At 37.0% G+C, this 25,440-nt stretch overlaps 2 protein-coding genes across 2 annotated transcripts; one reads left to right on the top strand and one right to left on the bottom strand.

Moving 5' to 3' along the window:
* Nucleotides 1-4,888: 4,888 nt before the first annotated feature.
* Nucleotides 4,889-13,387, bottom strand: LOC117410744 (pre-mRNA-splicing regulator WTAP-like). The gene is made up of 8 exons (XM_034017522.3): nt 13,199-13,387; nt 11,710-11,747; nt 11,562-11,617; nt 11,410-11,468; nt 10,412-10,539; nt 9,127-9,305; nt 6,417-6,571; nt 4,889-6,138 (listed from the first exon to the last, which is right to left on the bottom strand). The coding sequence occupies exons 2-8, from the start codon at nt 11,737-11,739 to the stop codon at nt 5,564-5,566; spliced, it is 1,182 nt and encodes a 393-aa protein (XP_033873413.1). The 5' UTR covers nt 11,740-11,747; nt 13,199-13,387; the 3' UTR covers nt 4,889-5,563.
* A 1,896-nt stretch (nt 13,388-15,283) lies between these two features.
* sod2 (superoxide dismutase 2, mitochondrial) lies at nt 15,284-25,150 on the top strand. Its single transcript, XM_034018647.3, has 5 exons — nt 15,284-15,442; nt 18,196-18,398; nt 22,006-22,122; nt 24,406-24,585; nt 24,779-25,150. The coding sequence occupies exons 1-5, from the start codon at nt 15,414-15,416 to the stop codon at nt 24,922-24,924; spliced, it is 675 nt and encodes a 224-aa protein (XP_033874538.3). The 5' UTR covers nt 15,284-15,413; the 3' UTR covers nt 24,925-25,150.
* Nucleotides 25,151-25,440: the final 290 nt, after the last annotated feature.

The raw sequence follows: 25,440 nt of genomic DNA on the forward strand, positions 1-25,440 counted from the left end.
GGGGTGAATACTCATGCAATCAAGACTTTTTAGTTTTTTATTTGTAAATAATTTTGAAAAATATGTAGATTTTTTCCCCACATCAACATTATGGACTATTTTGTGTAGATCAGTGACAAAAAATCCTAATTAAATCCATTTTAATTCCAGGTTGTAACATTACAAAATGTGGAAAACTCCAAGGGGGGTGAATACTTATGCAAGGCACTGTATATATATATTTGTATTCATTTAATTTGGAAAGTACTACATACATAAATGTAATTGAATGAAAACTGAGCCAAGCTTGTGTTCTGATTGTGTTGAAGATGAGTAAGTCCCAAGAATGAACAGAACACTGGATATTTCAGTGGCATTTTTTTGTGTGTTGTCTTGTTTTGTTTTAATATATAGATACTTGTACTCTTTATGCTTTATTGTTAATTCATGGTGTTATATTTCACATACAGCTGTATTGATACGTTCAATGAACAATTAAAAGTCAGATGAACTAAAACAATGCAGTATAATTGCACGTGCTTATTTTTAAAATTATAAAATGACAAAACACTGTTTACTAGTGGTATGTAAAACCTGCTCCTGTAAAACAAAGTATTTGTTTAAGTGTAATGTTTCTCTGCAAATAAACAGCAGACATCAAATATTGTTGTCATCTAATGACAGAAGCCTCTACACCAATTTCAAGGCACAAGCTCTTCTAGACCATATTTATTTGTTTTCAGAAGGAAAATCTTCACTAATAATACATTTCTATACTAATCCAATAAACAGCGTTTAAAATGCATTTTTAGTGTTCCTGCCTTTTTTGCATTGTTTCAAATACTGTTAGTGACTAATGCACCTTCATCTGAGTGAGATGATGACAGTATCAAAAACATAGTTGTATGATTGGGTCAAATTATGAATACAATTTATAGGGTGAATCAGAGTATGATGGTGAACATATCTGTCGGCTGCTTCCGAGTGCCAAGTCTCTGGTTTCTTCACTGTAGATTTTGTGACGCTATGACATTGCCTTGCATATCAAAAACACTTTGAAAATGCAAAACAGCTGCTTCTCAAATTTCCTGAAAAATCTGACCAGCATGTTCTGTAAGCCCATTTAAATCTAGTGCCTTTTTGAGATTTCAGTTTATCATAACATTAACTAAATAACAAAAAAAACTACAGTACTGAGCAAAAATTATACAACATTTGACAAAATAAACTACTTTTATGAGAGTTATGGTGATGTTCTGTCCCACAGAGTGTGTATTGTTGTCATAATGATGTAGAAGCTGCCATGTTTATTCTAATAATGGCCATGAGCGGTCATTCAGTATTTTCAACTCGCTAAACTGTGCAGTAAGGTGGCCTAAAAGTGCAAAACGGAATTAAAATATTTTTAAATCACAAAAAAAATATTTTGAGGACATAAAAAATATTTTTGTTCTCAAAATATTTATTTTATATATTTTTTCATAGTGCAGTACTATACTAACACTATTATGATATGCTTGTATACTGTATGCTTGTATGCTGCAGGTGATTCTTTTGCATGTTCAGCACCTCAGCACTCCTGCAGACACTTTAGTTGTAGCAGCCTGTGTAGAAACTATTAGCACACTAACTTGTTTATCTCTGGTGTTGGTTCCCTCTCCTCTCCTATCACCATGGCAAAACATCACATGCTAGTAGACCCTACCACACCTAAACCCAAACACCCAAGCCAGCTGGCACAACTAATTGGGAGCTTTGTGTGCTTTGTCGGAAGGAGACTGGGGAAGTTTTGCAGTGTCCAGCTAAATCAACCAAGGCACCCGTTGGCAGCTGCAACAAATCATTAGCAGGTCACCTCGGTCAGTTTCAGGAACTTGGACACATGCCAACGGACATTGACACTGAAAGACTTAATGATGGGGATGACATGGAGGCCACAATGATGACACACCTTGCTGGCTGGCATAGAACGTGCCATTTGAAATTTAACCAAAGCTTGAACAACTACAGAGGAAATCCAGAGAACGGAAGGCTGGTACTTCATCAGCTGTGCACACATGTTCAAACCATAGCAACATTGACCTCACAGAGCCCATATGCTTCCTCAGCAATGAGCCAGCTGGCTCTGCAGGCCTCCATCAAGCTTGCACCTATGACATTGATTCAAAGGTTCAGAGATGTGTAATGGAACTACCTGGAGTCATGATTGCTCTTGAGGCTAAGTACCACCTGAAATGCCTTGTGAAACTCTACAATAGAGCAAGAGTAGCTGACAGCACAGGTGCTGATGAGGATCCCGATGCTCGTCTCCCTACGACATTGCATTCGCAGAGTTAGTGGCCTATATGGAAGACTTAAGTATGGAAGAATCAGTTTCCCCAGTCTTCCAGCTAGCTGATCTGGCACACATGTACAAGGCCCGTCTTGAACAACTGGGTGCTGTTGTTGAGGGGCGAATTCACACTACAAGACTGAAAATTAGATTACTATCTGTGCTTCCTGATCTAAGGGCACATTCACAGGGGAGAGGTGTACTCCTCACATTTGATGACGACACTGGTGGTGCTCTTTGGAAGGCCTGTGACCATGATAGTGATGCAATGCATTTGGCACGAGCAGCACAAGTCATGTGCAGTGAAATGTTCAACAGAAAGTTATCATTTGATGGGTCGTTCAAGCAAGGATCCCAGCAAGATGCTGTACCACCATCCACGTTGGCTCCTGTGAACGTGATACAGGAGGGTCCAAACATCAAGCACAATGGCAGCTCTCCATATCTCAGCTCCTGATGTTCAACAGTGTAAAACATGCATGAGCTGTGGATTCCTCTGGTACAGTTCGTCACAACCGAGACCGCGAAACAGCACTTCCACTGTACATTGCACTGAAGATCCATGCTGTCACATGCAAGAGAAACCTCATTGACACACTCTTCAGCATGGGGATGTGTGTTTCATATGACCATCTCCTGCAATTGACATTTGACATAGCCAATGGGGTCTGCCAACGTTTTAGGATGAATGATGTTGTGTGTCCTCCCAAAATGTCCACCATTTCGCTTATGCAGCATCCATCCCATCAGTTTGCAGGACTTGACCGTGGTGTGTTGGTCATCAATCAAACCACTTCCTCCACTAAGTCAGTTGCTCCTCTGCTGCCAAAGTACACAAATATGCCACCAGCTGCCTTGAAGACCAAGCAGTTCACTGTACCATGGTCCTGTGAGTCTAATTGGCTCCAAATAGTGATGGCAGCTCTCAAGAAGCAGCAGTTAGTCAGGATGGATTGGGTATCCTGGGCTGCCTACCATGCCACCTTCCAGAAAGCAATGATCCCGCCTGCAGCAATCAATGCACTATTGCCATTGTTCCTGGACAGTGCATACTCAGTGGCCATGATCAAACATTCCATGGCCATTGTCCAAGCAGCTGTTCAGCACCTCAACCCTGGTCAAGTCCCTGTTCTTGCTGCTGACCAACCACTGTACGCCATTGCCAAGCAAATCCAGTGGACTTGGCCAACCACCCTTGGAGAGGACCACTTTGTGATGATGTTCGGTGGGCTACACATCGAGATGGCCATCTTGAAGGTAAGTCCCATGATTAAACACACAGCATTAAGCAAAGATGATGAAGATTTCTATATCTCTTATGTACAAACCAGTAAGAACTGCAGCAACCTATATCTGCAGCAACAAAATTAATGATGCTTTGATCAAACATACTCATTCATTTTAGATTTGCAGGTACTGGGAGACTGGCTATATAATAGCAGATGGACAAGTGCTCTAGTGCAGGCCGACATCACAAGCTCTGGTACAGCAGATTCCTTCAACAGAGCCAGCCATGTGACAAAGACCCAGCATGCACACCAAGTCACAGCTGTAAGTATACACACACTACTGCACCTGAATACACATCTACAGCAACTGCAGCAGAGACAGATGCTGTGTCCTTGGAATGGTGTGCAATGAAAGCACAACAGTGCCCAGTTCGATTACTGGTTGAAAACGCTATCACTGTAGAGGCCCTAACTCCTGACCCTGAGCTTCCAAGCCTGTCCGACTGGGGCTGGAGGAAGGACACCGCAGGATGGCAACCACTTTGGACCATCCTTCCAAAAGCATCAGTCGTGCTATGAACTCATTCACTGTGGGTGTAGGAAGGGATGCACTGGGCAATGCAAATGTGTCAAGGCTGCCCTCAAGTGCACTGCCCTCTGCTCCTGTTCTGGAAAATGTTAGCACTAAGCTAGTGCTCAGACCTACCAGTTCCTCAGCTCTCTGCATCTAATAAGTATCTCGGTGGCATCTAATGTACATGTAGACACCAAATTTATAATAAAATGGTTTATTTGTGGCATTCATTACAACTTCCCAATCGGACAGCACATTTGAGCCCCGAATGAGGTCATTGACCTCTCAAGGTCAACAGAGGTCAAACCTCCTGTGATTTCACATATGAAAATAGTTTTCCAGGACACATAAATGCATATAAACCTATGTAATTTAGGGAGTTATGATCATGTTGTTATGACACAAGGTGTAAAACAGCAAATTATCATTATCCGAGGTCATTGACCTCTCACGGTCACCAGAGGTCAAATCCAAGATGGCTCCACATCTGAAAACAAACCTTAGAGTATGTACAAACACTGTGGAAAATGTTGTGCTTTTATTATAAAATGCACAATACCTTTTATATATCAGCTTATCAGATGTACTAATAAGGCCTGCTGTCAGCTGAAGATTACAGTAAACAGGAACAAAAGTCAGATACTGAAAATCTGAACATGACTGGGATACTGCAGATATCATTTTCAAATATCACTCAATTTCCCTGCAATCTCCAATCACTTTTTGATTCAGTCCCATGTGTATAACAATATAAAAGCCAAAAAAGGCCACAAACAATATTAAAAGTCTTTATTTATGTTTGGTCAGTACAGGAAAGGGGTTCATGGAAGAGTCTGGGTAATATGCATTAAACACGTACAACAATTCCTAGAAACTGTAGAAGTACACACACAATTCTTAAAAACAGTGTTTCTCGCCTAGGAGAAAAAAACAAAAAACAAAAACACAGTTGCAAAAAAACAATATTGTATTCAACAATTAAACTACACAGACATCCTGAACATGGCAACACAAATAAAAATAACTTGTGTGGTATATTACTGTATAGGGCACCTTGCAGCATTAGATGAGAAGCATGAAAAGGGTAAATTCCTTATGAACAGCAGTGTAAATGTGATTGTGAATAAAATGTACAGGACCGGTTTTGGATATACAAAGAATTATACAGACATCATTATGATTTGTTTTGCAACAACTTTCTCATTACATTAAATCATATAAAAATAACTCAAATCTACAAGTAACCATTTTGTTTAGCAACGTTCAACGTAATTGTTAAAATTTAACTGTGGCAGAGGGATCACATGAAGCAAAACAAATTAAAAATTAAAGCAGAACTTTACTTATTTTTTCCTTGTTTTTAAACATCCTAGTTCATACACTTCAAGACAGCATCCTCAGCCAAAACCAATGACATTGTATACTTTTGTGTGTGTGTGTAAAGAAATGTTACAAAACTGAACTGTGCGCATTTACAGTGGAGTCCAAACCATTCTGAACGTGGCGAGAACCCGCAGTTCTGTTACCTTTCCCACTCACTGGCTCATCAGGGTCATGGTTGGAGTCTGTGTCATTTGACTGGTGAGCGAGAGAGTTCTCACTGCCTGTAGGAGAGTCTACACTTTCATAACCAGCACTAAGCCGATTCATATACCCGCTCCCCCTGCTTATTCTCTCTTCAGAGTGGTTGGTGAGTTTATTCCCATTTCCAGGAGAAGAGGGGAAATCCTCTTCAGTGCTACTAACTTCCCTGTAAAGGCCAGACCCAGAAGTCCTCTGGGAGGGGCTGCCGTTGCTTGATCCGTTTGCCACTCTGCCGCTGCTGTCTTTGCAAGCTGCCTCAGCCTGGCCAGAAGGCTCAGAAGAGGAAGTCCTGCTTGTGGCTGGAGTGGAGGACTGCTGCTGCAGCTGCCCTTGCTGAGCCATCTGCTGGCGAGTCTCTTTCAGTTGCTGCTGGAGGAACAAGATGGTACTCTGCATTCCCTCCACCTCCTCATCCAGCTGAATGATGAAGTCATTCAGTTCTGGAAAGTAGTAAGAGAATACACAAATACATTTTCCAAAACAGCATAGTAAAGGGAATACATAACTTACATTTATTTACAGATCATGCAGAAACAGAAATCTTTTAAGTACTGCCTAAAATGTATAATCAACTTTAGATACAATATGTAATATTCACCAATAAATGTTAAATATTAAGACATTCCCATTCATAAAAGCCACCATGTTAATGACTACAGATAAGGGTATCAGCTTTAAGAATCCAGATTTTTTTTTTTTCTCAAAATCAGAATCTTACCATCTTGACTGCTTTTAAGCTCTTCACTATACTTCTTCTGCAAAGCCAACTCAGCCTCCAACTGGGCAATACGTCCCTGGGACAGCTGTCTCCCCAACTCTTGATTCTCCTGAATAAGCATCCGACATTTGGCCATCAACTTTTTGCCTGTTTGACTGCAAAGGAAAGGAACCTATTATCACAGAATGAACTTTAAAAACAAATGGAGGGAAAAAAAAACACTGCAGATTAAATCCAATGGATAAATACTGGCTTATTATAAAAGGACACCTGCAGTAAGTAACAGTTATCTAACCCACCTTTCAAGTTCCTTTGTTTATTCTGCAATGTATATAATTTTGCTTTGACGAGCCATCTTACATATAAAAGGAATTATTCTGACATTTTAGAGACTTAAGTCATAACTAGAAGCGCCTTCCACTTACAATACCATATAATGTTGCTTCTGGTTGGAACGATAAACACCATTCTGAACACAGATGACTTACCATTACTTAAAACAGACAAAAAATCTGTACAAGTTACATTACAAGCTGCAGAATAAAATGTATTTGAGTGCTTACAACAAACCAAGCTGAGAAAGGACTTCAATGTATTAAACACTGGGATACATGCACTTAAACTTAATGGTTGAATATGACATTTTGTATAATGCAAGTGAAAAGAACTGGCTTAAACTAAACCTCCCACCCCATATTTAACAGTCATTATTAGTCCTGACATTCTAACATAGATCCCATTCATCATATTAATGTTTTAAATGGCTTAATTAAAAAAAAGGGCCATAGGATAATAGCCTACCAGAACTAAAATTATACTAAAACTTGTATTTTGATTAACAAATATTCAGTTATACCTGGATAAGGCGGTATACACACACATCTATACAAAATGAAAACACTTCATGTAATAGTTGCATTCAACATCAAGTTCTGAACGGTGTTCTAAAACCAGAATTCCAGTTTAAACTTAATGTGAAATTTTATATTGAGGTTCCAGGACCAATATGCTGCGTTCATCTTAACTCAGCCAATGGGATAACGCATTCATGATCTAGCATTTACAAAAGAAAGTTCAAAGTGCAACATTAAGCACCCTTCAGAAGGGGCATTTAAATGTTTTAAAACAGAACAAAGATTTAATTTGATCTTTAAATTAAAAACAATTCCTAAACTGCACTAGGGAACAAAAAAAAAAAGTCAACATTGAACCTTTTCTCTGAGTAGAACTTTTGGTCTACTCAGAACAGTTATGGCCAACCAAATCACTATGCATTTAACATGCAATCTACTGTAAAGCATTACAATTCAGAGCTCTATACTATGTCTGATGGAACTTTAGAATTGATAAACTAAATATGGCTTGCATATTTTCATAGTTTGTGTAGCAGGAGACCCAATCAGCCAATATCCAACCCTCAGTAATTCATTTATCCAGTGTTATATAGTGTCCCCTTCACAGAATGGGTACCACTGAAGGGAATTGAATACAGAATGCTTATTTGAGCTCATCTAAAAATATTGTAATTCTGCCCCATCTCCTAATTTCCCTACTGTTTATTAGAAATGTCTAATGAACTTGACACAAGATAACCTGAACACATTTATATAAAAAAACAAAAAAAACACACACACAATGTAATGTGAAGCAGAAATTAGCAAATGGGAAGGGCACTTGTATGAGTATCTTATGTTCAACATAAACATCTTGATTTCACAACCTTTACATAAAACTATGCATCTTTTAAAATTGAAATACAGAACCCACACAACTTACATTACCTTTTTACCAATCTTTTCGGATTATTGTTTCATTATCCCATGTACTGAAATAAAATACTAATGCAACCCCCCCCCCCAAAAAAAAAATGAAACAAATTTCACATTTACAATACTTTGATACACCCACAGCAGCATGTGCACTCATGTATTTAATATCACGCCATGAATGTCTTTGCAGAAAGAAAAGAAGTCTGGTTTACAACCCCCACTTTCAAGCTCTTTTAAACTTGTCAGTCTGACAAAGTTAATTAAAATATCCCAAATGCACACTGCTGTAGATGTAATAAAAAAAAAAAAAAAAGAATAAATACAAAAATCTAACCATGGTTGGATGACGAGCCCTTTATAAATATAGAGTCACTTCTTAGGTTTTGACTTGTCAGTTCGCAAAGAGCAAGCCAGAAGCCCACAGTCTTATTACCAAACTGACTTCCAGTGTCTTATGAGTTACTAGCGCTGTACTTAAAGCGCAGGATATTCCACAGTTACATTTTACTGGAATTGTATATGTTCAATTCATGATTAAGCTAGTTTCTTTCCTCCATACTCAGTCTGCAGACAGCATGCCACAGATTTGACTTGCTCCTCCCTCAATTTCCTCCGTACACCACAAGCCAGGTGTCTAAACATTATAGGAGGGGAAGAAATTTGAATTTGGATTTGACCGCCTCTTCAGAACAGTCCGATTCCTTCAGGCCTCTGAAGCAAGGGGGGGGGAGGAGGGGTGGGGAAGCTGAAACAGAAGGTTCACCTGACAAAAGTTTATATTAAGTATTACTGGACAGTAAGCTGGACAGTACAAAAATCTGGCTTTTTGGTTTAAAAGTCTGAGTCTTGTTGTGAATAGAGCATTTTTGCCATCCCACCATAGCATTCTTGCAGTGGGAGTGTCAGGAAAGTCTTGACTGGGGAGTATTTGGTTTGTTTACCTATCAGGTGTAAATTTCCAGGCACTCAGTTCATTTTGGGCTTGTTCCAGTTTGTCTTTAGTCTGTTCCAGTTCGCCCTTCATTTTAAGGAAAAACAAGTTGATAGCTGGGTCCACCATAGAAGATCTCAGCTGGGCAGCACTGGGTTGTTGAACTTGCTTGAGGTACTGAATCTGGGTCTGTGCAAAAGTAAAAGAAACATATTACCAAAAACAATTCAATCGAATGACTTACTTAAAAGCACCCCGACTCCCTTCAATTTTTGCTACTCATTAGTCTTGGAAAACGTTCTATTTGAGACACTCCAACTCAAGAAAGTCTTAGATCTGTATAAAGCGCATATACCAAAATAACACAAGAAAGCCCCCAATACGGAGCCCTGCCAAAGTAAGCAGATGCAACCCAAAAGAAAACATCTTTGTACATTCTAGTCCCAGCACCATAAAATCAGTTCACTACAACTGTAAGGAGACCACAGGCGGCCACTATATCTTGGTTACCCAACAAGGCACCAAGACAATTATCCAAACATATCAGCAATGGTCCTTTTATCTGCAGCAAAAACTTCATTGACAATATGTTGCAGTGGTAGTCTACAGTGCATGTACACATAGTGTTTATAAAGTATGCAGAAACCCTTTACCACATGATGTATAACATTTACTGATTTAAAATTAAATATGGTAAAGATATTTTATGATGTTTTGTTTTATAAAATGTATTCTGCCTACAATGTTTTAGGGGAGGGGTAGAGGATGCTACACAGTATTTTCATTTAAAGTACAGTACCCAGTTTTTAACAGAAAACTTCCAGGCATGTACAGTATCTTATCCCTTCAACCCACAATTTCTGAAAGGGGTGGGCTGCTTATAAAAAAAAAATGCAACTGCTCTGATGAATTAAATGTCCTAGTACAAAATATTTATTTCCATGAAGGCAATACACTAATGACAATTAAACCTTTTTTTTTAATTTTGTGTGTCAAATGTTCCTGAGCATATCAAATTTTCATGCATAACAGGTACTAAAAATAAAGAAAAATAAGTAGGTAAAAATATGGTAAATTCACATTTAATTCTCAAAATCAAAGGTTTTGTATAACTTTTTAGTGTTATCTACCTAGGAGGTAGTCAGTATCTCGCCTACGTGGGTCGATTTAAACATTTGAAATGAGCCACATCTGTTATAATTGGTTTATATCACACGCTCTCTAAACTCAATTGGAGCAATTCAGTCAAACTACACTGGTTTTACATTAAACCAATGATAAAATCAAACACTTACAGTACACTCTTGCATTTCCTGTTCCTTCGTGGCAAGCCTCATGACAAGGATGTTCTCTCTCCGTGCAGATTCTTGTTGTTGCTGTTTCAGCTTCTCTTCAGACTCCTTCAAACCAGTCACATCATTTGCTGGTGCATCATGCAAAACAAAAAATAGTGAAATGTAAACTGCACTCGTTCTCAGCATGATAAAGCAATCACATTTTGGTTACTTCCACATATTACCAGTTTCTCACATTGGAGTCTAGGTTATGACCTAAAAACAGAGGGACGGATCAAAATACCACCACTACCACCAACCACTTAACTAATAATCCAACTGGTGTTTTCAGTCTTCGTTTTAAACTTTGTATCTGATACTTTGTACAATCCCACAAACCACTTAATATACCCAATACAATATTACAGTATTATTTTGAAAGAACAATTTACATTGAGCTTTTAACCAATCTGATTCAGTGGCCATTACCTGCTAAATAACAGACAGTGGCATACATTACACGTAGGTGTCCCCAGATTAAGGAAAAGTAAATTAGCTATTGGGAATGACCACTCAACAAATGTTTATGTATGAAGACATTTTCAATGTTCTTTTAGGATATCTATCTAAAATCTGTTTTAGGACACTAAGTTTATTGTACTATTTAATAAGTTTCAAAATTCCAAAGTCCAGTTAACTTTTTCAGGCTGTCTGCTCTACATCAAACTTAATTGGCCGAGACGGTTAGTGAGGTTTACACGCAAGCCTCAGTTCAAAGGTTGTGGAACCCCTTAAATAACTATTGGAAGTTATCAAATAGGTCCTATGGTTTAGTAGACACAATCAGTGTTGGATGAGACCCATAATCAAATTAGAGGATAAAGTCTGAGGCAAATTTCCATGTAAATGTGTCTATCAAACAGTTTCTTGAATATGATTTATATGTCAAGTCTATGGGCAGATGTACCAACACCTACTAGGGGGATTCTAAAAACAGTAGCAAACAGTGTTAAACTTACAGTTCAGCTCTGTGTATTTTGCCTCTAGAACTTGAACATATGCTTCATGTTGTTTCCACCTAAAGTAAAAAAAAGACAAAGATTAACATTGTTTATAATTACATTAATTATAACTGACCTTAGAACTGTATCCATAAGAAAACGATATTTACCTTGCACACAGATCTTCTCTGGACAGGGTCTTCAAGTCAGATTCACTAAGGCGAACCTAATCAAATACAAGAACATTTGTATTATTCTTTTGTTTCCCCCAATGATTGAAGAATGATGCAATATGTGCCTTAGTGTTTCTGTACTCACCTTCTTCGGCAGAGGTTCTTCATTAGTCATTCTGAACTCTGCAGAAGAAGCAAATGTCCATGAGAAACAGGCTTTTGAAGGTCAAGATATACAACTTTGCTGAAATGTTTTCTATAATATCAAGCTACACTAATTTATAGACAACATAGAATTTGGCTCAACTGTAAAAACATGACATTTTGCTAAAACAATTCCCTATATTGAACTTACAATAACGTAAACTCCTTTAGGTAATAGAAGGGATATGTTATATATGCGGGATATGTGTACTGTAGGCCTTTAACCACCATGCTAATCCTATATTTCAATACTGATAAACTTTTGTACAATTAAGAGTTTTGTACAGTTTAGAGTTTTATACAAACGTGTTACACCTAATTGTTGCTTTAGATAGATATAAGTGAATGTCATTACAGCACATTTCTGCATACTGCATTTTCTCAAGTACAAAAAGAGTACAACTCGATTTGAAAATGTTTTACAATTTGTAAACTTTGAGCAGGTGCTATGATCAAAATATTTTCTTTACTAGGGTCTTGTCTGTGTGGCAAATGGCTCCAGATATTACAGAAAACATGATTCTAGATCTGTATTTTGTTGTTGTGTTAGTCATGAGGCAATAACCTACTGAAACGGTAGTTTACTTCACAATTCTGAGTGTTCTGGCAAAATCTGATTTGCATTAAGCCTATGCAAGATAAACATTCGTTTATATATAAATGCTGCTTATTACTGCGGAACTAACTTTTCCACGACATTCCAACAAGTTCTAAACTGATCAATAGACTATTACATGACTGGTGACGCGAATTAAACGAAACATGACAAAATTACACCGTTATATTAACTAGTAAAACTTTAACGGGCGTGATGCTTTTTGGAAGTGGTATCCCGCCTCTGTTCTGTTAAAATCCCATTCAGTCAGTACAGTAACTACTTTGTCTTGACCGAGTAGCACTTTAACGGTAAGGTATTCGTAATATGTCAAAGATCTACACACCATGGCACCGATAATGTCCAGTTAAGAATACGTGTATTTGAACATGTTGGAAGAATTTGTATTTATGATTGTAAAAAGTTCTCACTCTTTTTAAGCGTTCAGAATGAAAAATTAATCAACTAGAGGTATCCGCCCTCAATTCCTTCTCACAAGTACAAGAATCATTTTGTTGGCCTCTAACCGCGCCATCTATAATTTATTACCAGCTTCCCACTCATGCAGGAAAACAAGAAGATAGAAAACGCGTAACTGCTTTATACAGGACTATGTATACATTTTCACTTTTATGCATGTCCAACGCGCCTTTAACAATTTAAGACCGATTTTTTGAGGCCTTTATTTCGGTGTTATCTGCCGGTTTCTTGTGTTTGCAGCTTTGTTGCCACAAAATGGCGCTGAAGGAAGAGCTCCGGGCTCTCCCGCAACCGAAGAGAAACACACACAAATCCTTCTCCTTTTGCTGTGTTATTCATCAAAATAATTACTTACCGAACCCGTCTCAGTATTTACTAGAAACACTCTCCGACCGTACACTACAGCGTGTGACAAACACAAAATTCAAATTAAAACGAGAGTATAAATTCTACGTCTTTTCCTTAACGTTATTTGTCTGTCCCTGTCGTCGCCACCATGAGTGAGAGGAGGAGACTCCGCCGCAAAGCATCATAAGAACGCACACACATTGCCTGCTTTATTAAAGCGTAGGGCTTTGGAACGGGTGGAGCAGGGAAATCCTCTGAAGAGAATTTACCTCACGAACACACCGGTGAAGCGATATCTTGGCCAGACGGTGTTTATTGTTGTACCTCTTAGTTATTAAAAAAAAAAGAAAAAAAAAAAGACAAAAATGTCATTGCCCGGTAAAATGTAGTAACACACGAGAAGTTGTAATCATGCAGTGCAAAATGTAGCTAACTATAAGTATCCGTGCACATTGGTCCATTGCTTTTTTCAATGCAGTGTTGTTATTATTATTATTATTATTATTATTATTATTATTATTATTTACAGCTTTTAAACATGTAAATTATATATATATACATATATATATATATATATATATATATATATATATATATATATATATATATATATATATAACCTTTGGTTTTATTTGTTTTGTTTTTTTAATTATTATTAAAACAAAAAAAATCATGTGGTACTGTGACCTTTTAGCCCAGTTGCTGCACTTGAACCGTTATTGAAAAATACCTAAAGACTGTCACTGAAATCGAGTTTTCTTCAGTATTTAGCACTATTGCGTGTTAAATAGTTATGAAAAATTTATAACATCACAAAGATGCAAGTGAAATACCATTTACGCTGTAAAAAGACATGAGTTCTTAATCATTATGAGCAATAAGTTTAGTTTCTAGCTATTGTGGGATCATAATTTAGCTGCTCCAGACTATAGGGGACAGGGCTTCTTGAAATAGCTAGCTGTTATTTTGAGTTAAAGGGGCTAATTACACTATACAGAGGCTTAAAATACATTCAACATAGCAAGTACCTTATGATTTTTCTATTTTAACTTTGAATTAGATGTGATATGAATGAAATGTGATATGTTAATGAAAGCTGAGACAGTATTTGTGAGGTGGGTAGCCTCATACAGCAATATTCTGCCCTCTAGATGGCTGTACACAGTATAACACTACTGAAATGCATTTACAGTAAACATTAGTTTAAGGCTACCTCAGTAAAAAGGCCATTTCACAATTAAGGACACTTTGTTTCTGTAAAGTCACCTCAAATATTAAGGCCACCCCTGTATTACTGTACAGGCTAGTCTCATCAGAACTTTGTAAGTTGACTCAATAATAAGACCAACACTAGCAAAGTACAAACTGTCTTAAAATAATAATAATAATAATAATAATAATAATAATAATAATAATAATAATAATAATAATAATAATAATTTTATAAAATCCTCTCAAAACATGATTATTTGCACCAGTATAATGTAGAAAAAAAACAAAACCTACTAAAACTGACTAAAAGCAGTAATTTAGAACAGTTTGTGTACAAGAAAAAATAGTGTTAACACAACCTTAATCAAAATCCTATGGTATTAACATGTTACAATAAATTATATGTCCCCCTATTTAGGCCACATTATATAATAGCCATGTTTCACTATATATATTTTCTACAGGCATACCATAGTTTTAATATAAAAGATTATACCAGAAACTCAAAAACACAATAATGGTTATGTATTTGTTGTACTTTGAGATTTTAGTGAATTAATACCAAAGAAACCATTTTTCGTTTAAATCATTACAAACGAGATGTTTGCTATGAGCAAAGTTTATAATAAGAGAGTTCATTGAAATAACATTGAACAACCGCAGAAGACAAAATGGGGTGGGAGGAACCATTTTTAGAAGGGGTGAATAGTGGTTAAAATGTACAGAAAATGCACAGAGTTAAATAAGCATTTAAGCATCTTAGGTAGAATATCGGTAACTAATACGATTTATATTGTAGACAGTCTTCTTATGGTTAAATATAATTGATTGTTATTATTTCGGTTCTTGTACATAAATGGAACTTACCCGCAGTTAAAGTTGAAAGTTCAAGGGCAGTTTTCGCTGTGTAAATGAGAGTCTGATACTGCGACAGACTCAGAGACAGGAGGATTTTCAAGTTATCTCATACTTAAATATATGTGTTTTGTTTTAACAAAATAAGTTCAGATATGTTGTGCAGAGTTGGTAGTGTGGGCAGGTAAGAGTGTATTTTCAATTAAAGGAAATAAATACAGCACCGAGGCATGACATTCTATTTTGAAGTTATTGGGGCAAACGTGTTTTTACTGAAACCTCAGGTCAGGTGTTTAAAGTTTCTAATTCTAGGATAGTTGTTGAAGATGACAATTCCAGTCTAACTTTAAATGAAACGCTACCGGTACATGTAGGGCAGATGAGCTTTTGTTTATTCCAGGTGTTTACTAATAGCAATAAGACTGACTACCTGTACTATATGATCATGTTAGGATTATGGGATGTTCCATAAAGTTGCACATGGGGTTGAATTATTATTCTGTATCTATTGTATTGTTGTTATCGCTATTTGCAACAAGGTCATGCGTATTTTTACACACTTGTACAGTAACTTACGTAGCTACGGTTTAAGTAGGCCATTGATGGATTAGTTACAAATTGAAGGAATAATATCTGAACAGAGAACTCGCTGTTGTATTGGATTATATGACAAAGCGAACATTCGAGAGAAATTCGAGATATGAATTAACACATTTAAATAACAATTAACCAATCGCAGTTAGAGTTTTCAGTTAGGCCTGCCATTATTACACAAATCATCTATGATTCAACACTGCACCAGAATTCTGAAGTATAAAAAACCCCACTGGTTTCAAATTAAGAGTACGGTATTCATTTTTGTGATGGCAATTCCTTCAAGCTTAAAAGAATAAAAACATTAAACCTGTGGTTATAAAGTTGGTATGCCATGTCAGTGGCGTAGCTAGGAATACATTTTTACTGAGGCAAAAATCTAATTTTTGTCTAAACGCCCCGCCCCGGCATATCCTGTATATCACGAAGGTGAACGTTATCATCTTATAAAGCCTGGAGACTTGCCCTACTCACATTGTCAGAAATATGTGATAGTAAAAGGACAAGAATATAACTTATGAATAAGTAGATGGGTTTAGACCTTCATAGAGAGACATGTTTGGTTCACTGCTACTGAAGTTTATGCTGAGACTGGTGACGCTGATGCTACAGCTGGAACTGGTAAGATTGGTGCTGCCACTGCTGGGACTGGTAAGACTGGTGCTGCTACTGCTAGGACTGGTCAGACTGGTGCGGAGACTGGTGCTGACACTACTGGACTTGTTTTCAGTTCTTAAACAGTTGCATAGTTCAGGTTACTTTTAAAATGACTTGGGGTTGGGAACCACTGTACTACAGTATTAGATCCACTCTGGTTGAAATGTACTGTTATAATTACTGTTTTAAAATGTTACATTGCTTAAATATGCATTTATATGGAAAGAAATTAAGGCAATGTTCTACATGAAAATCAATGGATTTATTTTTCTAACATATTTCCACAGTATGCAAATGTTGGTATTAGTTTGGCAAATGAAAGGTTAGGGTTAATAATTTGATTAATTAGACCTCTTAATTGTTTTCAGCTCGTAAACAGATGCAGAGTTCAAGTTACTTCCAAAGTGTTATAGCTAACTTGAACTCTCCAACTGTTTGAGCTGAAAACAAGTAAATGTCCTAATTAAGCAAATTATCAGTTCAATTAAGGGTGTAGTTAAGTAATTGAGAGCTCAGTTGGAATGAAAAGCAGCAGACATAGGGGGTCCCCAGGACCGAGTTTGAGAACCCCTGCTCTAAAATAGTTAAACTGCTTTCTTTTTGTAAAGCACATGCATGACAACTTTTTTTCAATGGTCTGAAAGTAGTCAAATGTCCCTACCTAGCTGCTACTGTAAATTATTTTTTTAAAGTGTGCTGTACCGCTATTTGTTGAATGTAGCAGTAGTATCTAACTGTGAAATGTTTACTTAACTGGGATATCGAAAGCTGTCAACAGAGCAATTCGGTGAACGTTAAAGCCTTTACCCACTAAAAACACAAAAGTTTCAGTGAAAATGACGACTTTAACGTTATACCTTTATTACTATAATATGAGACTTAGCGGAACGCCATTGTCAAGTTTGTTATAAACCAGTGGCGTGCTTTAAAAATAATTGCATTGCATATTTTGTATAATTTATTTTAAGAATAAGAACGCTATCTCGTTGTAAACTGGTGCAATTGTTGTATATTGTTTTTCTCATTCATGATTTTTGTAAATTAGAAACCTATTGAAGCATGTTGAGAGACAAATTCAACAATATACAGCTTTCAGCATTGCCTTATAGAAAAAAAAAGGCACAATCTGGAACATCTGAGATGATAATGTAGAATTTCCTTTTTTTATTACACTTATGGCTCAATATTTTGGTCATCTTACCAGATATCCACATGGGATTTGCACCAATGGAAAGTTTAATGTGTGCTGAATACAACAATATATAGGTTTGCTTGGATACACTAAAAGGCGGATCAAGTAATCGTGATTAAAGGAATGTATTGCAAAAATTGTAGAATTCCTGTGGCCAGAGAGGTGGCAACTACCCTTGGCAGTAAATAGGTTTTAAAGTAATTTTTTGACATTGACCTCAACTTGGAGGATCCTGGCCTTGACACTGGCTTTGATCTAAAAGGCTTCTCTCGTCCTCCGCACGGTTTTCAGGATGCCTGGTATGATATGACCTTGAATCTAAAACTGACCGTACAATGTATGAGGAGGATTTAGAATTTTACATCAACCCTACATTGAATTAGGCTACAAATTAGTTTGTATAGATACAAAGTTAAGGACATTGAATTGTGAATACCAGTATAGGTGGCTGTATGATTCAGAAATCTTTGATTTTTTTTATTTTTATTTTATAGATGTGCCACCAATTTGAGTCCAGCTCTAAGCTGTGTTGCTTCAAGACAGAAGCACACTCTGCCTGACCTGCCTTATGATTATGGTGCACTGGAGCCCCACATTAGCGCAGAGATTATGCAACTGCATCACAGTAAGCATCATGCAACATACGTTAACAATCTGAATGTTGCAGAAGAGAAATATCAAGAGGCACTAGCCAAGGGTAAGGACCAACTTTAACATGTTTATTGGGAGGTAACTGCATTTACTTATATTCTGTGTCTGAAGTAAAATAAGATTAGGATATGGAATTGCTTCCTTTTTTTTTGTGGGGGGGGGGTTGGGAGAGGAGGAGTCTTCAAGGAGAAAAAAATTCTACCATAGGTAACCAATATGAGCCTTACTGTATTACAATGAATGAGCAGTTTTTTTGGCAACTTTTAAAGGTATGATTACAAATGATGCTATAATTGCACTTATGTAATTACGCAACCTAATTTGGGGAGCTTATATGTTTTTGTAAACCAGTTGACGCTACTTCAGCTGCTAATATATCAACATTCCACCAGAAGCACAAATTAAATAAATAAATAAATAAATGTTGAGATATAGACTTCATATTTTCCAGGAGCAAAATGTAATGGTATACTTTAGTTTGACCTGTGACCCAAGATGGCTGGTGTCATATGACTTTTTTGCTTCTGGATGATAAAGACTTGCCACTTTGAGACACTTGCTTCATATTCTGTACACAATTGTATTCTGTGTTTCCATTGCTCAAGTTTGTTCCTGGGTATTGCAAAAAAATAAAAATTGTCAGTTATTTTACAAACATGCCACCACAGTGCAATAGACTCGCATATCAGAAACTGTTGAAGTAGTGACTTCATACGGTATTTGCAGGGTTATAACTCTGAACGATAAAGTCCTGGTGACCGGAACTTTGACCTCTGACTTAATATAGCTGCCATAATGAGGTCAAATGACTTTTTAAGTTTCCTGACCATGTGACAGTATTGTATAATTATATGATTTCTTAGTTAAGTTCCATACCCACATTATTCCACAGAGATGCTCCCATTTCTACTTACTGTAAGGGGGGGGGGGGGGGGGGGGTTGAATACCACATTGTACATAGCAGGGTGCATCCCTCTTGTCTTTCAGTTCCCCTCCACCATCTTACCCCCCCAGCCTTATTAATGTTACTTGCCATAATTGAAACCACATCTGGTTTGCACCATAGTAACAACACAATAAGACTTGAATATAAAGTCTTATTTATGCTATTTGCAATACATTAAACCATGTCTGGTTTACAGTATTGCCACAACACAATAATACTTATACGTAGAGTTTAACAACTACGTGTAATCATGAGAATATTTTTTAATAAAAATACTCCCGGTAACTTAGTTTGTGACAGATTAAACAATCTCCAAGAATTGTTTTCCCCCTCTAAGTTATCCACTAGCAGTTTTAAAACCACACGCTCTCGCTCACTTTTTTATTTTTCATGCAGCCTGCGCTTGCTGCTGGCTCCATCCGCCTCTGTATGTAAAACAGTATTCAGCTAAGAATGGCACGTACACAGACAATAGCTGTTTTTTTTTTTCTTCATGTTTTGCGGAAGCTTATAACATATATTAAACATGTTTTTCAAAGCCTTTTAAATTACCGTTTGTGAAACCAGACAGTACTCAAATTTAACTCTGTTATCTGCAATTTATTTTAGTGCCATCTTTACAGCCTCAATAATAAATTGGCTGATAAGCTGAATATTGTTAAATGTTTTGTTTTTTTGTGTTCCTAAACAGAAACTGGCTTCCATTCTCAAACTGTAAACAGTCTGTCTCGATCTCAGTCTAATTGCTGCCAAACCCTCTGCTAATTCGTAAACACAGTTTACGCATTCACGCACACACATAGGCCTACTCAAGATTCACACACAGTGAAACACACAAAGACAAACAAACAAAACGACGTATTTCAACATAAAGGCAGTTCGATGCTACTAACATAACTCGGTACTTTATAGTACTGAGTTTCTGTTTCATTATTATTTGTTTTCCATTCAAAGAAAATGTTATCTCCCTGCTCAGCTCAGGCATGAACTAAACAATCATTAATAAATAAATTCTCAAAATTCCTCTTTTTTCCTAAGATGTTGCTTTATTTCCTTGCTTAAACAAAACCAGTCTAACCAAAACAATCATTAATAAACAACTTCTTAATTACCATTACTTTGGAAACTACCTATTATAGCTCTTATCTATTCTATGTTTTGTCATCATTCTTTTTACTGCCAGATTACTTTTTACACTTGACTGGATACAATCTTTTTTTCTTCTAGTGTTTGATTCACTTTGATTAGTGCTTGTTCTACATATGATATATCCTTGGCCATTTTAATTTGATTATTTTCCCTGTTGTATATACTTCTCAGAAGTGCTACAATAGGGCCTCTCAGCGACTGAATCTTGTATATCAATCTGGGAAATAGTCTGGGGAGGTGATTGCAAGGCCTACCTGCCCGTAGGTCTCGCCCACCAGGATTTTAAATTTATGTAACTCTTGTTTGCCACAGCGGGACTTCTGATAAGAGATTTTTAACGTTACCTTGGCTCTTCACCAAGCATTTTAATTCATGTGACTCTGCTGCCTCAGCGGGACTTAGTCGAGATTTTGATGCCACTCTGGCTCTTCACCAAGATTTTTAATTCTGTAACGGAGAGGTCCCATGGCCTCAGCTGGTCTTACGGTCGAGATTTTGACGTCACTCTGGCTCTTCACCAGGATTTACAATTTGCCGCTATTTTTCTTCACTTATTTTTTATTTTGTCCGTGAATTCCTGTAAGTCCCTTACACTTCGAAAATCACTATTTGATTCTCTCTCTACCATGGGATCTCTCCGCTGAGAGATTCTACCCTGAGGTATCTCGACTCACTAATTCTTTGCCTTTCTCTTTCCCTTCACTGTGTGATTTATTCAAAAACGGACTCACCGGATGATATAATACCGCTGACTGATCTGAAACCGCACACCATGAAACGTCGTTAAGGGTTGCTTTTCAGGAATTTTCGGCACCAATCTGTAGTGAAGAAATTAAGCTGACAAATGGTTTTTGTTTCAAAAACACTATGTACAAGAAAGGTATACCTCCAATACAATCATATAAGCACGAGATTTAAACTGACTTTGGACAAGGCCTCAGTACAGCTCAGTGCATATGTTTGTATTAGAAAGCACGGATATCCATGGAGTCAATTCGAAAGAGATTACTTTATAATGTTTGGCATTGATACCTTTTGTAAGCAATTGTTGACTCCACTCCCATTTGTCTTACTTCTGTCCAATGATAGGGGTTTCCACTCTATCATTGCACATTCCCTCTGCAGGGGAAAAGGGGGGGGTTGAATACCACGTTGTACCTAGCAGGGTGCATCCCTCTTGTCTTTCAGTTCCCCTCCCCCCATCTTACACTATCTCTGCTAATATCCTGCCTTTTGGCGTTTAGCTCAGACACTTATCTGTGACTTTCAGTCGTGTTAGGCTATGCCAAACTGCACATAGCTGGTTTTGCCGATGGGAAATGAAAGAACTCGAAACTTACACAGTACTGTATAAAAACTTGATATTAAAGCAACTGAATTAGTAAAACTTATAATTAATAACATAATTCATACCTCATGCAGAAAGCCGTCACTACATTACTGTTTCATAGCTTTCTTAATTAAGGGCCATTTTCAACAACATGTGAAAAACTGTCCCATTTGCAATATAACACAATGTGGTTTTTTTTTTTTTTTTTTTTTTTTTTTTTTTTTCCAGGAGACGTTACAGCACAGATCGCTTTGCAGCCTGCTTTGAAATTTAATGGTGGTGGTAACATCAATCACTCTATTTTCTGGACTAACCTTTCCCCCAATGGTGGTGGAGAACCACAAGGTAAGTAAAAAGGTAAAATAAATAACTTCACTAAAAATGGGTTAGTGGTTGTTTAAAAACAAAAAAAGTTTTGTCAAATGCCTCCTGTTAACCGAAGGAAATAGTAACTGTTTAGCTCAATTTCAGCACTGGCAACAATCCCAAACCCTATAATATAATGGCACGACTTGTTCATGTACCCAAGGGACTTGACCCAGAAAGTTGGGCTGCTACTATAATGAGAAAATAAAGTGCTTCTTTTGAAGATTTTTTGAGATGGAGAAAGAGAAGGAGATGTGATACCGTTTTATTGAACTAACTAAACAATAATTAATCACAAGTTTTCAAGACCAAAGGTCTCTTCAGGTGAAAGTAGGAACGAGATAGATGTTCACATTCAAAGGTGGCCAGTTGGTAGTTTGCAACCACCTAACCTGTCCCAGCTTATCATCCAGTGCAAACTACTAACTGATCTAAACAATGCACACAATGGAATTAAACCCTGCAATACCAACAGATGCAAAACCTGTCCCCGTATCTCTATGCAGAATACCATCCTTGCAGCACAAGGGAAACTGGAGATAAAATGATCATTTACCTGCAGATCCAAAAGCCTAATCTACATGATTTAAATGTAGCAAATGCTCCAATGGAACGTACTTAGGAGAAACCAAACAACATCGTCAGACAAGGATGAATCTACACAGACGGACCATCAGCAACAAAATTACCAGCACTACTATTGGCAACCATTTCAACATGCCTAACCATTCTCTGCATGATCTGATGTTTCTTGTTTTAAAGGGCAATTTCAAGAACACAAGACAGGTTTTCTAGCTCATTACAATTTATTATACTTGTGTATCTACATTGCGTGTGTGTGTGTGTGTGTGCATATATATATATATATATATTTATATAATATAAAATGTACTATATTTCGGGAATAAACAAAACAACGTTTAACTTATTTGGCATCCTTTTGTTTTGTAGTGAATTCATTGGTGTAAAGTAAGTCCCACACAACTTATTCTTTACTGGGATATTTTTCTATTTTAACGTGTTGCATATTTTAAGGTCTTGCTGTAAAATAAAGGCACAAACGGGGCACGGCCACGCCACCCCTGCCCCAGATGCTATGCTGTCTCTGCCTGCGTTCAAAGCAATATAATGGCTTTTATTACTTTTTGAAAAACGAACGAATATCCGAACGAATATTTAAATTGAGCGAAGATCCGAACATGAAAATCCTGTGTTCGTCCCAGCACTAATTGTATGTATTTCTTTCCATATATTATAATATGAGAATTGTAGTGATTCAAAATGGTTTATTTTTGTTAAACTTCTGATGCCACCTTTGAATGTAAACCTCAGTCTCTCTTTCCTACTTTCACCTGAAGAAGAGACCTTTTGAGGTCTTGAAAGCTTGTGATTTAATTATTGTTTAGTTAGTTCAGTAAAATGTATCACATCTCTTCTCTTTTGTTATATTACCTAAAACACAAGGAGAAATGGCTACTGATTTTACAAGATCCTCAGGGTTGCAAAAATGCATCCATTGGAATAATTGTTTACTTTGCTAACACAGAAACATCTGTTTGTCAAGGAGAGCCTGGCAAACCGACTATCTTTTAATTTAAACACATGAGACCTGAATTGTAATCGCATATAAAAAAAAATCTTTATCATGGGAACCCAGCAAGCAGCGGTGAAATCCTAAATCTGAAGGTACCGGAACATGCTACTAAAATTAAGATTTTCTTAAATGAATTATAATTGTATTTGTATATTAAACTTAGTTATACATATGGTTTATACATTCTACAAGTATTTCCACAGTGTTTTTCTCAATCTTGTCCGAATGTCAGTAAATCACTATGATGGCTGAGCCCAGTTTTAGCATAGTCGAGAGGATTCCACATAGAAGAGCTTCGAATGTGTTTGTGTCCAATTTTAGTCGATGCACTGTTGCTGTCGTCTTTGTCAGAATTTTTAGCCTTCTTACAGAAGTAGTTTGTAATAGAAGTTCTTAATGCTCCTTTCATTGCATCAAGAGGTCTACTGAATCAGACAGTTGTGTGGGAGATGAGTCATGTGACTTGGCTTGCTTATTATCCGAGTTCAAAAACACCTCTGCCAGCAAGGTTCCTGTAACAACAAATATATAAATGGCAGGTGCATTCCTGTTTTTGTTTTGTTTTTTCAATCTCTTGATTAGACCTTTTTAAAAAGAGATTGGAAATTTCTGTTTCAGAGAGTAAAACTATTCTACTATACATTTTCCTGTTTCTGTGTGATGGACAGGGAAGCTAATGGAAGCTATCAAGCGTGATTTTGGCTCCTTTGAGAAGATGAAGGAGAAGCTAGCGGCAGTCTCTGTTGGTGTCCAGGGATCAGGTTGGGGCTGGCTGGGGTTCAACAAGGAAAGTGGACGACTAAACATTATTGCCTGCCCTAATCAGGACCCCCTACAAGGAACAACAGGTTAGTCTAATTTTGCATAACTAGACTGGTCCCTTTTGTTGATATTTTATTGTAACTTGGATGTGTTCAAGAAAGTATGGTTTTATACTGGGTTTGTGTTGTGTATTAGTTTGCTTTTGATGATTTTCCTTTACACCAGGTTTCAGTTATACATCTTTAGTCGAGCCTGATTTTATATATATTCATTTTTCAGGTCTCACCCCTCTGCTTGGAATTGATGTTTGGGAGCATGCCTATTACCTGCAGTATAAAAATGTGAGGCCTGATTATGTAAAAGCGATCTGGAACGTGGTCAACTGGGAAAATGTAGCTGAAAGATTCCAGGCTGCAAAGAAGTAAATGAGTCCAAATGTCATTTACTATGTTGCTTTAAAAAAAAAAAAAAAGCAGAACTGCGGCTGTGAACATTTTATTAGCACTCAGTTCAAATGCACAAATCATTACTTGTTTGCCCAGCTAAAGAAGTGGTTAACTAGCTTCAATGTATGCTCACGACTCTGTTTTGAAATGTTGATAGTCTATATTATATGATGTTAATGTTTCAATAAAAGTAATTTCAGCACTTTTTTGGATTCCTTATGCTTTATTTTTGTAGTTGAATTTTCATTAATATTGAAATGAAAGGAGGAGATTAATTTTTTTAATGAGAAATGTGCTTTCTTTCTAATATAAGGTTTGTTGATAAAACATCACTAATAAATACAATACAGCCTCGCTATAACGGCCTTCATTATAAAGAACCTTTGGTCCCCTATGACGAACAAAAGGCTTGGTCCCCAACAGGTTAGTTATAGCGAGGGTGTACTGTAATCACAGGTAGTAGGTTAGGTTTTAAGGTGACAAAAGGCCTTCTGA

The sequence above is a fragment of the Acipenser ruthenus genome, chromosome 6, assembly GCF_902713425.1.
Source record: "Acipenser ruthenus chromosome 6, fAciRut3.2 maternal haplotype, whole genome shotgun sequence".
Classification (NCBI taxonomy): domain Eukaryota; kingdom Metazoa; phylum Chordata; class Actinopteri; order Acipenseriformes; family Acipenseridae; genus Acipenser; species Acipenser ruthenus.

Coding starts and splice junctions, on each gene's coding strand:
- sod2 (XM_034018647.3), top strand. CDS start 15,414: ATGTTGTGCAGAGTTGGTAGTGTGGGCAG. Junction 15,443..18,195: donor AGAGTTGGTAGTGTGGGCAG/GTAAGAGTGTAT, acceptor TTTATTTTATAG/ATGTGCCACCAATTTGAGTC. Junction 22,123..24,405: donor TGGTGGTGGAGAACCACAAG/GTAAGTAAAAAG, acceptor TGTGATGGACAG/GGAAGCTAATGGAAGCTATC.
- LOC117410744 (XM_034017522.3), bottom strand. CDS start 11,739: ATGACTAATGAAGAACCTCTGCCGAAGAAG. Junction 9,306..10,411: donor AGGAAATGCAAGAGTGTACT/GTAAGTGTTTGA, acceptor ACTTTTGCACAG/ACCCAGATTCAGTACCTCAA. Junction 6,139..6,416: donor GCTTAAAAGCAGTCAAGATG/GTAAGATTCTGA, acceptor ACTACTTTCCAG/AACTGAATGACTTCATCATT.